Consider the following 17,140-nt stretch of genomic DNA (forward strand, 5'->3'; position numbering starts at 1 on the left):
AAATTTGCTATAGAAATAAAATTTTGACAAAAGTTTCTATAGAAATAAAATTTTACAAAATTTTCTATAGAAATAAAATTTTGGCAAAATTTTCTATAGAAATAAAATTTTGACAAAATTTTCTCTAAAAATAAAATTTTGACAAAATTTTCTATAGAAATAAAATTTTGGCAAAATTTTCTATAGAAATAAAATGTTGACAAAGTTTTCTATAGAAATAAAATTTTGACAAAATTTTCTATAAAAATAAAATTTTGACAAAATTTTCTATAAAAATAAAATTTTGACAAAATTTTCTCTAGAAGTAAAATTGTGATAAAAATGAAATAAAAATTTTACAAAATTTTCTATAGAAAAAAGATTTTGATAAAATTTTCTATAGAAATAAAATTTTGACAAAAATTTTTTATAGAACTAAAATTTTGACAAAATTTTCTATAGAAATAAAATTTTGACAAAATTTTCTATAGAAATAAAAATTTTGGCAAAATTTTCTATAGAAATAAAATGTTGACAAAATTTTCTATAGAAATAAAATATTGACAAAATTTTCTATATAAATAAAATTTTGACAAAATTTGCTAAAAAATAAAATTTTGATAAAATTTTCTATAGAAGTAACATTTTCACAAAATTTTCTATAGAAATAAACATTTTGGCAAAATTTTCTATAGAAATAAAATTGTGACAAAATTTTATTTCTATAGAAAATGTTGTCAAAATTTTCTTTCTATAGACATTTTTGTCAAAATTTTCTTCAGAAATAAAAATTTTGGCAAAATTTTCTATAGAAATAAAATTTTGACAAATTTTTCTAAAGAAATAAAATTTTGACAAAATTTTCTATAGAAACAAAATTTTGACAAACTTTCCTATAGATTAAAATTTTGACAAAATTTTCTATAGAAATAAAATTTCGACAAAATTATTTTGACTTTACGATTAGGTAAAGTCGAAATTTTTCTCTAGAAGTAAAATTTTGTCAAATTTTTTTTTTCAATAGAAAATTTTGTCAAAATTTTATTTCTATAGAAAATGTTGTCAAAATTTTATTTCTGTAAGCATTTGTGTCAAAATTTTCTTTAGAAATAAAAATTTTGGCAAAATTTTCTATAGAAATAAAATTCTGACAAATTTTTCTAAAGAAATAAAATTTTGACAAACTTTTCTATAGATTAAAATTTTGACAAAATTTTCTATAGAAATAAAATTTTGACAAAATTATTTTGATTTTACGATTAGGTAAAGTCGACTTATCTCTTTTTTGTAATTAATTATATTTGTATATCTACACCTACAGCGATGCAATGGAAGGGGCCACAGTCTATCTCTGTTTTCTTTATTTAATTGATATACAATGTTTATTTACAATAATTTCCATTTAAAAACAATGCGATCAGGTTAAATGTAAATACTGTCATACAGGTTTAGATAACCGAGAAAAAATCCAATACATTCGCAGTACACACAAAAAAATAATTCATTTGTTATATAAATAGTGTTCACAAAGCAATTTTCCAATTATGGAAGTTATAAATTGTATGAAAAATTTCATAGAAAAAAGCCTGAATTAGAATGGCCACGTATGCTTACCTAATATTAATGAAATATTTGATATTATAAATGGCAAATTGTTTTATATATTAAATGAAACTTCGTTTTAATATTTAAAAATATTATTAGTTACAAATATGAATCGATTTATTAAAACCAACTCGTATAAATCGAGCATGCCAAGAGTAAATCTATCTGCTTGTCAATTTATTCTTCCACCTAGCCAAGAAAAATATTATATATTTATTTATATTTTTATAACTTTCTGTTCTGTTTACCTTTTTTCTCCCTCTCTAATTAATTTCCAATGTTTCCGAATAAATCTCATTAACAATTCACACTTGTCTTGCTTTTTTGTAATCTTCGATAAGCATTCACAAGATTAATTAACAAAAACAAATTTTAGTTTATACATAATAAAATACACTTAGACATTAGATAAGCTTCTGTTCTATCATTTAGACAAATAATTCATTTCTTAATTTAAACGCAAGACAATGACTTCCCTCGATTCCACTGCATATGGAAGGTGTTATCAAATTTTAATGAAATCCTAACACAAATTACCAACAAAACTTCAATATCTTAGCCCTGTGGTATTTTATCAACTCATTTGGCTACTACAACCACCATATTAGGAGTTTAAATTAAAAATTCAACATTTAATTGGGTTTATGTTGATTTTTGTTACAATTCGAAAGATTTAATTAGGTCTTGTTAAATTTTTTAGACTTCGATATGATAAATTGTCGTTAACAAATAAAATGAAATTGAAACACAGTGGCAATGCAAGTTTTGTTGTTTTTCGTTTTTAGCCGAGAAATACCAGTAGCGAGTTTTAATTTGTTCTATGCTCAAAATTCGTTAAGATCATATCTTTTGAGTTGTTGGGAATTTTCCTCTAGTTAAAGTGATATGATATGAGAAAGTGTGTTTTTTTTAGGTTTTGTGTGAAAAGAAGGGATTTGATTTTTAGTTTTTCAAATTACATTTTTTGAAAAAATATAGACAAATACTTAACATCGACAATGAAGTCGTATTGTCCTTATAATAAAGTGATTTCACTTTTGACATGGTTGTTAAATATCATATACTAACACCACGTAACAAATTTCAACCAGATCGGATGAATCTGGGGATCGGTTTATTGAGGGTTATATATAATTATGAACCGATATGGACCAATTCTTGCATGGTTGTTAGAGACCATATACTACACCATGTACTAAATTTCAATCAGATCGGATGAATTTTGCTTCTCCAAAAGGCACCGGAGGTCAAATCTAGGGATCGGTTTATATGGGGGCTACATATAATTATCGACCGATATGGACCAATCCCTGCACTGTTGTTAGAGACCATATACTAACACCATGTACCAAATTTAAACCGAATAGGATGAATTTTGCTCTTCCAAGGGGCTCCGGAGGTCAAATCTGGAGATTGGTTTATATGGGGGCTACATATAATTATGGACCGATATGGACCAATTCATGCACGGTTGTTAGAGACCATATACTAACACCACGTACCAAATTTCAGCTGGATCGGATGAAATTTTCTTCTCTTAGAGGCTCCGCAAGCCAAATAGGGGGATCGGTTTATATGGGGTCTATATATAATTATGGACCGGTGTGGACTAATTTTTGCATAGTTGTTAAAGATCATATACTTACACCATGTACCATATTTCAGCCGGATCGGATGAAATTTGCTTCTCTTACACAGAAAAAAATTTCACGAAAAATTTTCCAATTAAAATCTTAATTGAGTTTTAAAAAATATTCAATTAAAAATTTAATTGAATCAACAATTGTTTTAATTGAAATAAAAATCAATCACACAAATTAATAGTATCAATTAATTTTTTAATTGGATCAATTAATTTTTTAATTGACTGTCAATTAATTTTTTAATTGATACTATCATTTCTGCGATTGAAGACATTTCAATTAAAAAATTAATTGGATCAATTAATTTCGTGATTGAATCAGAAAAATATTTTTTTGTGTGTAGAGGCTCCGGAGGTCAAATCTGGTGATCGGTTTATATGGGGGCTATATATAATTATGGACCGATATGGACCATTTTTTGCATGTTCATTAGAGACCATATACTAACAAATGTACTAAATTTCAGCCGGATCGGATGAAATTTGCTTTTCTTAGAGGCTCCGCAAGCCAAATCGGGGGTTCGGTTTATATGAGGGCTATATATAATTATAGACCGATGTAGACCAATTTTTGCATAGTTGTTAGAGACCATATATTTACACCATGTACCAAATTTCAGCCGAATCGGATGAAATTTGCTTCTCTTAGAGGTTCCGCAAGCCAAATCGGGGGATCGGTTTATATGAGAGCTATATATAATTATGGGCCAATGTGGACCAATTTTTGCATCGATGTTAGAGACCATTTTTGCATCGTTGGTAGAGACCATGGGCTCTTAAAGCGTTACAAACGGAATGATAAAGTTAATGATGTAGGTCGGATGGTATTGCAAATGGGCCATATCGGTCCACTTTTACGTAGAGCCCCCATATAAACGGACCCCCAAATTTGGCTTGCGAGGCCTCTAAGAGAAGCAAATTTCATCCGATCCGGCTGAAATTTGGTACATTGTGTTAGTATATGGTCTCTAACAACCATGCAAAAATTGGTCCACATCGGTCCATAATTATATATAGCCCCCATATAAACCGATCCCCCGATTTGACTTGCAGAGCCTCTAAGAGAAACAATTTTCATCCCATCCGGCAGAAATTTGGTACATGGTGTTAGTATATGGTCTCTAACAATCATGCAAAAATTGGTCCATATCGGTCCATAATTATTTATAGCCGCCATATAAACCGATCCCCCGATTTGGCTTGCGGAGCCTCTAAGAGAAGCAAATTTCATCCGATCCGGCTGAAATTTGGTACATGGTATTAGTTATGGTCTCTAACAACCATGCAAAAATTGGTTCACATCGGTCCATAATTATATATAGCCCCCATATAAACCGATCCCCCGATTTGGCTGCAGAGCCTCTAAGAGAAGCAAATTTCATCCTATCCGGCTGAAATTTGGTACATGGTGTTAGTATATGGTCTCTAACAACCATGCAAAAATTTGCCCACATCGGTCCATAATTATATATAGCCCCCATATAAACCGATCCCCCGATTTGGCTTGCAGAGCCTCTAAGAGAAACAATTTTCATCCGATCCGGCTGAAATTTGGTACATGGTGCTAGTATATGGTCTCTAACAACCGTGCAAAAATTGGTCCATATCGGTCCATAATTATTTATAGCCGCCATATAAACCGATCCCCCGATTTCGCTTGCGGAGCCTCTAAGAGAAGCAAATTTCATCCGATCCGGCTGAAATTTGGTACATGGTGTTAATATATGGTCTCTAACAACCATGCAAAAATTGGTCGATATCGGTCCATAATTATATATAGGCCCCATATTAACCGATCCCCAGATTTTACCTCCGGAGCACCTTGGAAGAGCAAAATTCTTCCCATTCGGTTGAAATTTGGTACGTGATGTTAGTATAGGGTATCCAACAACCATGCACACACAAAATTTTTTTTTTGATTCAATCACGAAATTAATTGATCCAATTATTTTTTCAATTGAAATGTCTTCAATCACAGAAATGATAGTATCAATTAAAAAATTAATTGAAGGTCAATTAAAAAGTTAATTGATCCAATTAAAAAATTAATTAATACTATTATTTTTGTGATTGATTTTTGTTTCAATTAAAAAAATTGTTGAATCAATTAAATTTTTAATTGAATATTTTTTAAAACTCAATTAAAATTTTAATTGGAAAAATTTTCGTGAAATTTTTTTGTGTGCAGGAATTGGTTCCTATCAGTCCATAATAATATATAGTTGCAATATAAAGCGATCCCCAGATTTGACCTCCGGTGCCTTTTGGAGAAGCAAAATTCATGCGATCTGGTTGAAATTTGGTACGTGGTGGTAGCATATGATATTTAACAACCATGTGAGTTGAAATTTGTGGATGACAGTCTTTCGTAGAAGTTTGTACGCAATCCATGGTGGAGGGTACATAAGATTCGGCCTGGCCGAGCTTACGGCCGTATATACTTGTTTTTTTATTAATTTGAAATAAAACGCCATTACGAGATCTCTATTTTTTAAAGCAGTCCCGCTATAATTTTTATCAGATTTGCACAATGTTCGACTCTAACTTATTTAGAACCCCAAGTAAACACTCTGATAATGGTTCAGATCGGCCTATGTGTTGGTCATACGTCCAACGATTGTATAGTTTTTTTTTTTTCTTTCTGTGCCAACAACATAAAATATATTAAAAGACATTATAGCATATTTATTCTTCAGATTAATATATAAAATATTTTTTTTCTTGTTATTTTTCTCTTTTAGAAATAATCGGTATTGATATAGGAGTTCGTTTATTGGAAATTTGTAATAATAAAATGTCTGATTTCATCATTTCTTGGTGAAATTATTATACTTTCAAAAGCAAATGTTCTAATATCTTCAGAGAAAAAACGTTATGTTACTGGAACACAATAATTGCTTAATTAGAGATAGAATATCAAACAACGATTTAGAAAAGAAACCAAAAGAAACGAATCTAGAAAATATCTACAAAACAAAGATCATAAAAATGACCACACCATCATCGTCAAGTGCAAAATATAAAACCACAACGGATACCAGTAATCGATCAGCTACTAAAATGGATGGAGCAGCAACATTCTTTTTGCAACATCATCATCAGCAGCAGCAACAGCAACAACAGCATCATCAGCATTTGTTGATGCAACAACATCTCATGCAACAAAATATGTTATCCGCAGCAGCTGTAGTGGCTGCAAATTCAACATCACCATTGCAACATTTAAGTAATATCTTTGGCTTGAATTTCAATTCATCTTCAACTTCGCCATCTGCTTCGACAACAACAATTCCCCCAACTACAGTACCCACTTCTATGCCTTTGGCAGCAACAAATCTATTTCATTTCAATCAAAATTTCCAACATCTTATTACCGGTATAACACCGCAACAGCAACAACAATTCCAACAACTTTATCAAGAATTTTATGGCAGCAATATGACAATGCCACAGCAACATTATCATCAAGAGCAACAAATGTTGCGAGACCTAATTCAGGCAACATCATCGGCTCAAACGGATATACTTCCGGTAAAGAGCGTGATTAAAACTGAAACAGCTCTAATGACGAGACAAACCACACCGCCGCTTCTACAACCATCATCAACACCTTTGCCAATGGCCATCAATTCACAAAGTTCGACATTTGTTGCTGGCAATAATGGTGGTGGTTCTGGTGTTGGTGGTATTAATGTTGCTCCCAATCATAACGATTGTGGTGGTAATATGGCTTCATTAGAGCGACAACATAATGAGTCAACGCACGCCAACCATCAACATCAACAACAACAACGAAAACAAAACCAAAGTCAGTACCACTTGCTCCAGCCTCAACTGGGTAATAACAAATTGCCTCAAGCATTGTCGACAACGACCACTAGCACCACCACCTCACACCAGCAATCAACAAGAGTACAGCCAACATCAGCTTCAGCGGTAACTACAACAGCAACAACATTAGCTTTAAGTCGACTTTTAGCCAACAGCAACCAGAGCGATTTGTCGGAAGCTGACATTAAATGTGACGATATTGGTGTTGTTGCTGTTGATGTTGGTAATTGCGGTGTTGGCGGTGGTCCAACTCCGCATATCGATGGCAATGCATCATCAATGACTTCTCTGACACCTGTTAATCACAATGCCTCGAAATCAGAGATTGTCGGAACATCACTTCAATTAGGTAAGTAATTAATGAAATTTTGTTGATCAATATCTTTGCTAATTTTATATTTAATTAAATTGCTGTTTTCAAAAAGTCCAGGACCAGGAAACATTTTTCAGAACATAATCTCTATCTGGACATCTTCGGAGATGCCACAAATAAAAACAGATTTATACTGAAGAGTTACTTGTGTGGTGGTAACACTTGACGATGCTAATATATCTTAAAACTTCTTAAAATTGTGTTAGACCATATAATGGCAAATTAAATACCTGTATAAGCCAATTAAGTTCTTGATCGGTCTATAAATAATTACGAACCGATATGAACCAATTTTCCCATGGTAAAAAGAGGGCCAAATTTCAAATGGATCGTATGAAATTTGTTGTGAAAATTTTATTTCTATAGAAAATTTTGTGAAATTTTTAATTTCTATAGAAAATATTGTGAAAATTTTATTTCTTTAGGAAATTTTGTAAAAATCTTATATCTATAGACAATATTGGGAAAATTTTATTTCTATAGAAATTTTTTTCAAAATTTTATTTCAAAAGTAAATTTTCTCAAAATTTTATTTCTAAAGGAAATTTTATCAAAATTTTATTTCTAAAGGAAATTTTCTCAAAATTTTATTTCTATATTTTTTTTTTTTAAATTGCCATAACAAGTTTTTTTTCAAAATGTTATTTCTATAGAAAATTTTCTCAAAATTTTTTTCTATAGAAAATTTTCTAAAAATGTTATTGCTAAAGGACATTTTAATTCTATAGAAAATTTTGTCAAAATTTTATTTCTATAGAAAAGCTAGTCAACATTTTCTTTCTACAGAAATTTTTGCCACAATTTTTTTTTATTAAATTTTTTTTTAACAATTTTATTTCTATAGGAAATTTTCACAACATTTTATTTTTATAGAAAATTTTCTCAAAATTTTATTTCTACAGAAACTTTTCTCAAAGTTTTATTTCGACAGAAAATTTTCTCAAAATTTTCCTACTAATGGAAATCTTAATTCTATAGAAAATTTTCCGAAAATATTTTTTCTATAGAAAAATTTGTCAATTTTATTTTTATAGAAAATTTTCTCAAAATTTTATTTCTATAGAAAATTTTCTCAAAATTTTATTTCTATAGAAAGTTTTCTCAGAATTTTATTTCTATAGAATATGTTACCAAAGATATTATTAGAACATTTTTTGAAAATTGTATTTCTGTAGAAAATTTTGTGAAAATTTTATCAAAAGTTTATTACTGTAAAAAATAATGTCAAAATTTTTTACTTTATTATTAGTAACGGAAATTTTCTCAAAAATTGTTTTCAAAATGTTATTTGTATACAAAATTTTATTTCTATACAAAATTTTCTCAAAATTTTATTTCTATAAAAATTGTATATCAAAAGAACATTTTCTGAAAATTTTATTTCTATAAAAAATTTTATCAAAAGTTTATTTCTATAGAAACTTTTCTCAAAATTTTATATTTTTTTATAAGTAAAGGAAACTTTCTCAAAATTTTATTTTATAGAAATTTTTTTCTTCAAAATGTTTTTTCCATACAAAATTTTTTAAAATTGTATTTCTATAGAAATTTTTTTTAAAAATTTTATTTCTATAAAAAATTTTCTCAAAATTTTTTTCTATAAAAAATTTTCTACAAATTTTATTGCTAAAGGAAATTTTAATTCTATAGAAAATTTTCTCAAAATGTTATTTCTATAGTAATTTTTTTCAAAATTTTATTTCTAAATGAAATTTACGCAAAATTTATTTCTATAGAAAATTTTCTCAAAATTTTGTTCTATAGAAAATTTTCACAATATTTTTTTTTATAAAATTTTATATTTTATTATTAGTAACGGAAATTTTCTAAAAAATGTTTTCAAAATGTTATTTCTATACAAAATTTTCTCAAAATTTTATTTCTATAGAAAATTTTCTCAAAATTTTATTTCTATGGAAAATTTTCTCAAAATTTTATTTCTATGGAAAATTTTCACAAAATTGTATTTATATAGAAAACTAGCGTAACCCGGCCCGCTTCGCTGCGCCTTCCGAAGCGTATTTGGAGGAACATTTTGCGTTAACTTAGTCAACTATATCCTTCGTGCTGAAAACAAATTCGAAAAGATTTGAATTCTTTTAAACAAATCGGACTACTTGATTTTTCGTTTATAGGTACAAATACGGCGGGAGAGGGTGTACCCTTTCCTCCAAATTTTTTTAATAATGTTCTGTATTCAAGTAGTTGGACAATCTTCTATATTTCTTGTGAATTTTAAGTGTGGTTTGTCAAGGAAAGGTATCCTTTTCCTCAACAAATCTGAAAATTAAGCACTATATTATCCAATAAATCGGAAAAAGCAAACGTAGTAAAAAATTTTACCACATTAACATTTGCTAAAATGTTGGAAAATGATGTACCCTCTACGTTGGCTACCAATTTCATGTAAATTTAAGTTCTTTACTAAAAAGAAGTCTGGCAGAAGCCTGTGCAAAAATCATAAAATTATGTACCGAGTTCCCATTTATGGACAACCCTCTACTTTCAATTTAAGAAAAAAAAAAACGGACAAAAGGGCACCCTCTCCCCACCTTCGCACCACTCCGACCTGATATCGGACTATCACGTACCCTATATTAATTTCGCAACTACTCAATGGTCCCTATAAATTCTATCGAAGTAAATCGACAAAGTTTATTTCAATTTTCCCCTTCCCCAACCAGATATCGAAAAATCATATACCAATTTAAAAATCATGTATAAATTTAATCACCTCCTCCCACGTTCCCTGTAAATTTCAAGTAGATCGGCGATGTTTAAATTTTGCTCTATTGTTTTAAAGGGACGTCACTTTCCCCGATACAATATCGACAAACACCGTAGTGAATAGCACCCCTAACCTTCCCAGAAAATTCTTAAAACTTTCCTTCAAGTGTGGGGCAAGGAAGGTTGCCTCTTCGTTCATAACGTTCCCCCACTGCTTTTGTATATTTCAAGAAAACTTAATTTTTTTTTGCAGTTTTAGAGGAGGACCAAATATCGAAAAGTGATGTAGCGTATCTTTTGTAAACGTCCCAGAAAATGTCAAACAAATTATAAGCCTAAAGGGGCGGCCTCTCTTCCGTCCAAATATCACAAAATCAGGTATCAACTATTAATATCGTAACCTCTCCCCAGTCCTCAAGTAACTCGGTAAAGTTTAATTGTTTCTCTGTATGTACTTAAGAGAAGCGGATGTCTCCCTATGCCCTTTTATTTTTATTAAAAAATCAGGAACCTGGTATAAATTTCATAACCCATTTTTTCCGTAAAATTTCAGTCGGGGAGTTTAGTTTTGTTTGTACTTTCAAAAAAAAAAAAAAAAAATCGGCAAAGGGGAGGTCCCTCTCCCCGACCAAATACCGAAAAATAATGTAGCGGATTTTTGTCTAGATGCCAACCCCAACATTCAATGAAAATTTCAAGCAAATCGCATAATTTTGTTCCAAGTTTCAAAAAGTAGGGCAAGGGGGAGGTCCCCCTCCCCATCCACATATGAAATCATCAGGTACCCCATATTAATTCCATAACCTCACCACATGTTTTCTGTAAATCTCAGATAATTTAGAGAATTTTAGTTTTTTCACAGTACTTTAAAAAAGTCGAACAAAGGGGAGGCCCCCCTCCGCCGCCAAATATCGAAATAAAAAGTAGCGGATCTTTGTCTAGATGCCAACCCTAATCTTCAATGAAAATTTCAAGCAAATCGGTCAACTTTGGTCTAATTTTCAAAAAGTCGGACAAAGGGGAGGTTCCTCTCCGCGACCATATGTCAAAAAATGAGGTACCCTATTTTCAGCACATGAGTGCCCCCCACGATCTCTGAAAGTTTCAAGTAAATCGGTTCAGCCGTTTTCGCGCCAACCCGGAACATACAAATAAACAAACAAACAAACAAACAAATAAACAAACATAATTTGAATTTTATATATATAGATTTTCTGAAAATTTTATTTCCACAGAAATGTTTCTCAAAATTTTATATTTTATTTTTAGTAAAGGAAATTTTCTCAACATTTTATTTTTATAGCAAATTTTCTCAAAATTTTATTTCTATAGAAAATTTTCGCAAAATTTTATTTTTATAGAAAAGTTTGTTTCTACAGAAATTTTTCTCAAAATTTTTTATTTTGTTATTAGTAAAGGAAATTTTCTCAAAATTTTATTTCTATAGAATTTTTTTTTTCAAAATGTTATTTCAAAATTTTATTTCTATAGAAAATTTTCTCAAAATTTTATTTCTATGGAAAATTTTCTCAAAATTTTATTTCTATGGAAAATTTTCACAAAATTGTATTTATATAGAAAATTTTCTGAAATTTTTTTTAAAATTTTATTTCCACAGAAATGTTTCTCAAAATTTTATATTTTATTTTTAGTAAAGGAAATTTTCTCAACATTTTATTTTTATAGAAAATTTTCTCAAAATTTTATTTCTATAGAAAATTTTCGCAAAATTTTATTTTTATAGAAATGTTTGTTTCTATAGAAATTTTTCTCAAAATTTTTTATTTTGTTATTAGTAAAGGAAATTTTCTCAAAATTTTATTTTTATAGAATTTTTTTTTCAAAATGTTATTTCTATACAACATTTTTTCAAAATTTATATTTATATATATTTTTGTTCAAAATTTTAGTTCTATAGAAAATTTTCTCAAAATTTTATTGCTATAATTTTTTTGCAAATTTTTATTTCCAAAAAAATATTGTCAAAATATTATCTCTATAGACAATTTTGTCAAATTTTTTTTCTTTAGCAAGTTTTATGATTTTTTTTTCTATAGAAATTTTATTAAAATTGTTTATCTATAGAACATTTTCTGAAAATTGTATTTCCATAGAAAATTTCGTCAAAATTTTACTTCTATACGATATTTTGTCAAAATGTTGTTTTCTATAGGAAATTTTCTCAAAATATTATTACTAAAGAAAATTTTCTCAGAATTTTATTGCTATAGAAAATTTTTTCAAAAATTTTTTTTATATAGAAACTTTTGTTAAAAACTGTTGACATTGACAATTTTGTCAAAAACAAATATATATAGAAAATTTGGTTAACATTTTATTTGTATAGGTAATTAAATTACCTCTTAATTGGTGAGGAATGTTTTGCAAAAATTCCCAAAACATCAAGAATTCAACCAATCTAGCAAACAGTAAAAACTACAATTTTTGGTAGAATTCTATCAACTATGGCAACCTGGGATGGAAGACCTAGAAAACTAATTTTGAAACTCGTCTGGAAACGCGAATACGATTGATGAAGAGGAAACAATCCTTTTTTCTACGGATTGGTGTTATCCTTTATAACCCAACCTACACAGAAAAAAATTTCACGAAAAATTTTCCAATTAAAATTTTAATTGAGTTTTAAAAAATATTCAATTAAAAATTTAATTGAAGCAACAAATTTTTTAATTGAAACAAAAATCAATCACAAAAATTAATAATATCAATTAATTTTTTAATTGGATCAATTAATTTTTTAATTGTCCTTCAATTAATTTTTTAATTGATACTATCATTTCTGTGATTGAAGACATTTCAATTAAAAAATTAATTGGATCAATTAATTTCGTGAGTGAATCAGAAAAAATTTTTTTTGTGTGTAGCCTCAAGTTCCCGATGTTAACTAAATCGGATGAAATTTACTCATCCAAGATGCTTTGCGATACCATCCAACCTACATTAATCGTGACTACTTGAGTCACTTTTCAGGTCTATAGTTTGTTTCGATTGGAAGATAGCGCGAATTCAACAGACGGACGGACGGGCAATGCTAGTTTGATTCAGAATTTTACCACTATCCGGAATACATATTGTTACTTTATGAGGTCTAAGACTAACATTCAATGTATTAAAACAGAATGACAATAGGCAGATCCTATGAAGAAGAAGGGTATAAAAGGCCGGAGAATGGTATAAATAAGGTAAATAAATCATATATAAAAATTATGTCGCGAGACCAATATCAATGAGGTTGCCAGAGTTAAGTTCTCCTCGCACGGAACTGTTTAAATTTCCAATCTCGGATGAAAATTCTGTACTTAGCACCTATAGCTACAGCAAATAATAAAGAGTTCGAGCATTGGGAGGACATTTTCTTGAGAATAGACATGAGAGGGTTTTCTATAACAAAAAAGTTTATTTTCACAGATTAATAATTTAATATATTCCCATATGAAACCGTGATTTTTATTTTAACCTTACGTATACAAACCATTTTCAAAATTAAATCCATGACAACAATGTATTGGCAAAACCAATTAAATTATTTACCATTCCATAACGTTAAAGTGCTAAAAGCTAATTCTTATTTTATGTAACATTTCAAGAAATAATTTCGAATACATGCAACACAGGTTGTTTTTGTTCCATATGCAATGATGGTTAATCATGGTTAACACTATGAAAAGATTTCCCCCTCATCCCATTTGTATATATGGCCATGATCATTTCTATAGAAATGAAGAAGAGATCTCATTTCGAAAAATTTTGGTCATTTCCTGTCTAGCCAAAGTTTATTGGCTCATATCAAAAAGTCACGAAAGTCTTCCGTAACACCGCAAATACTTTAAATAAAAACCCCATAGTTTAGATATTTATATTCATGATGGTCAGTAGGGGAGAGAGAAAGAGGAAAAAAAAAACAAAAGAACGCAAATTGTATATGTAAAATGAGAGCATTGAATGTAATCGAGTTTTCATTCGTAAATGGAAAATGAGTTGAGCTGAGTTAAGCCTCTTACGAAAATAATTGTAGTTCGTGTTCCTCACCTCATCTCATTTTAATATGATCAGAGTCATTAAGGTGGTGTCTTATTTTGTTTATGGTAATAGCCTCCGTACACTAAGAGAAACGCGTAAAGGTGGGTACAATGTTCAGTTGTCGAGTTGAAAATCACTTTATTTTCGCGATTATATTTCTGAAATAATCAAAATTATAAATGAAAATAAAACCACACTTTATATACAGTAGTAAGTTCACTTTATTTTCCTAGAATACCTCTAGATTTCCTATTTGAGGCAAATTGGGTAAAAACTACGGATTCTTGAAGCCCAAGAAATAAAATCGGGAAATCGGTCTATATAGGGGCTATATCAAAACATGGACCGGTACTTACCATTTTCGACACACGTATTTATGGTCCTAGAATACCTCTAGATTGCAAATTTCAGGCAAATTGGATAAAAATACAGATTCTAGAAGCCCAAGAAGTAAAATCGGGAGATCGGTCTATATGGGGGCTATATCAAAACATGGACCGATACACCCCTCTTTCGGCATACCTCTTTATGGTCTTAGAATAACTCTAGATTTCCAATTTCAGATCGGTCTATATAGGGGCTATATCAAAACCTGGACCGGTACTTACCATTTTCGACACACGTATTTATGGTCCTAGAATACCTCTAGCTTGCAAATTTCAGGCAAATTGGATAAAAATACAGATTCTAGAAGCCCAAGAAGTAAAATCGGGAGATCGGTCTATATGGGGCACAACTCTTTATGGTCTTAGAATAACTCTAGATTTCCAATTTCATGCACATCGGACAGAAAATACAGTTTCTAGACGCCCAAGAAGCAAAATCGGGAAATCGGTCCATATGGGGGCTATACCAAAACATGGACCGATAGGCACCATTTTCGGTACATTTTTTGACGATCCTAAAAAAACTTCTAGATTTCCAATTTCAGGCAAATTGGATAAAAACTACGGTTTTTATAAGGCCAAGACCCCAATTCGGGAGGTCGGTTTATATGGAGACTATATCAAAACTTGGATCGATATGGCCCATCTTCGAACTTGACCTTCCTGCAAACAAAAGACGAATCTTTGCTAAATTTCAGGAAGATAGCGCCATTATTGAAGGCTGTAGCGTAATTACAACAGACAGACGGACAGACGGACATGCTTATATCGTCTTAGAATTTCTCCCTGAGCAAGAATATATACTTTATATCGATCGAAATCGATATTTCGATGTGTCACAAACGGAATGACAAACTTATTATACCCCCGTTCTATGGTAGTGGGTATAAAAATATTCCTGTAATGTCTTGCCGAAATCTAGAGGAAAAAAATTGCTCATCAATTGAGTTAATTTATCTGCTTTATATTGAACTGTTTTAATAAAGTAACCGCGAAAAGCGAACATAGTACTTAACTTAAGGTAAATTTGTTGTTTGGAAGAACAACAATATAAACGAGAACAATTTTACTATGCAAGGTATTCTACACCAGAGATTACATTGCCAAAATATTTACCTATTTCAATTACGTAATTAATTGACCCAATTAATGTTTAATTGGAATTTTTTAAAATAGGGAAATTATTGTACGAGTATCAATCACTTACACCAAATAAACACCTAATTGTTCCTCATTTTATTTGATATTAACAAGTAAGGAAAGTCTAAAGTCGGGCGGGGCCGACTATATTATACCCTGCACCACTCTGTAGATCTAAATTTTCGATACCATATCACATCCGTCAAATGTGTTGGGGGCTATATATAAAGGTTTGTCCCAAATACATACATTTACGTATCACTCAATCTGGACAGAATTTGATAGACTTTTACAAAATTTATAGACTCAAAATTTAAGTCTGCTAATGCACTAGGATGGAACACAATGTTAGTAAAAAAAAATATGGGAAACATTTAAATCTGAAGCAATTTTAAGGAAACTTCGCAAAAAAATATTTATGATTTATCACTCAATATATATGTATTAGAATTTTAGGAAAATTAGAGTCATTTTTACACCTTTTCGACTAAGAAGTGGCGATTTTACAAGGAAAATATTGGTATTTTGACCATTTTTGTCGAAATCAGAAAAACATATATATGGGAGCTATATCTAAATCTGAACCGATTTCAACCATAGCACGCATAGCAACAATGCTAATTCTACTCCCTGTGCAAAATTTCAACAAAATCGGAGTTAAAAATTGGCCCCTGTGGTCATATGAGTGTAAATCGGGCAAAAGCTATATATGGGAGATATATCTAAATCTGAACCGATTTCAACCAAATTTGGCACGCATAGCAACAATGCTAATTCTACTCCCTGTGCAAAATTTCAACTAAATCGGAGTTAAAAATTGGCCTCTGTGGTCATATGAGTGTAAATCGGGCGAAAGCTATATATGGGAGCTATATCTAAATCTGAACCGATTTCAAATTTGGCACACATAGCAACAATGCTAATTCTACTCCCTGTGCAAAATTTCAATTAAATCGGAGTTAAAAATTGGCCTCTGTGGTCATATGAGTATAAATCGGGCGAAAACTATATATGGGAGCTATATCTAAATCTGAACCGATTTCAACCCAATTTGGCACGCATAACTACAATGCTAATTCTACTCCCTGTGCAAAATTTCAACTAAATCGGAGCAAAAAAGTAGCCTCTGTGGTCATATGAGTGTAAATCGGTCGAAAGCTATATATGAGAGCTATATCTAAATCTGAACCGATTTAAACCAAATTTGGCACGCATATCTACAATGCTAATTCTACTCCCTGTGCAAAATTTCAACCCAATTGGGGTAAAACTCTGGCTTCTGGGACCGTATTAGTCCATATCGGGCGAAAGATATATATGGGAGCTATATCTAAATCTGAACCGATTTCAATCAAATTTGGCACACATGACTATACTACTAATTGTACTCCTAGTGCAAAATTTCAACCAAATTGG

At 30.2% G+C, this 17,140-nt stretch overlaps 1 protein-coding gene across 1 annotated transcript in view; it reads left to right on the forward strand.

The window, feature by feature from the left end:
* Positions 1 to 6,060: 6,060 nt before the first annotated feature.
* nub (nubbin) overlaps positions 6,061 to 17,140 on the forward strand; it is a 205,919-nt gene continuing 194,839 nt past the window's right edge. The window contains exon 1 of the mRNA XM_075297173.1: positions 6,061 to 7,406. Coding sequence (XP_075153288.1) covers positions 6,101 to 7,406 — 1,306 coding nt within the window. The 5' untranslated portion in view covers positions 6,061 to 6,100. The remainder of the gene's footprint in view (positions 7,407 to 17,140) is intronic.

The sequence above is a fragment of the Haematobia irritans genome, chromosome 2, assembly GCF_050003625.1.
Source record: "Haematobia irritans isolate KBUSLIRL chromosome 2, ASM5000362v1, whole genome shotgun sequence".
In the NCBI taxonomy this organism is placed as follows: domain Eukaryota; kingdom Metazoa; phylum Arthropoda; class Insecta; order Diptera; family Muscidae; genus Haematobia; species Haematobia irritans.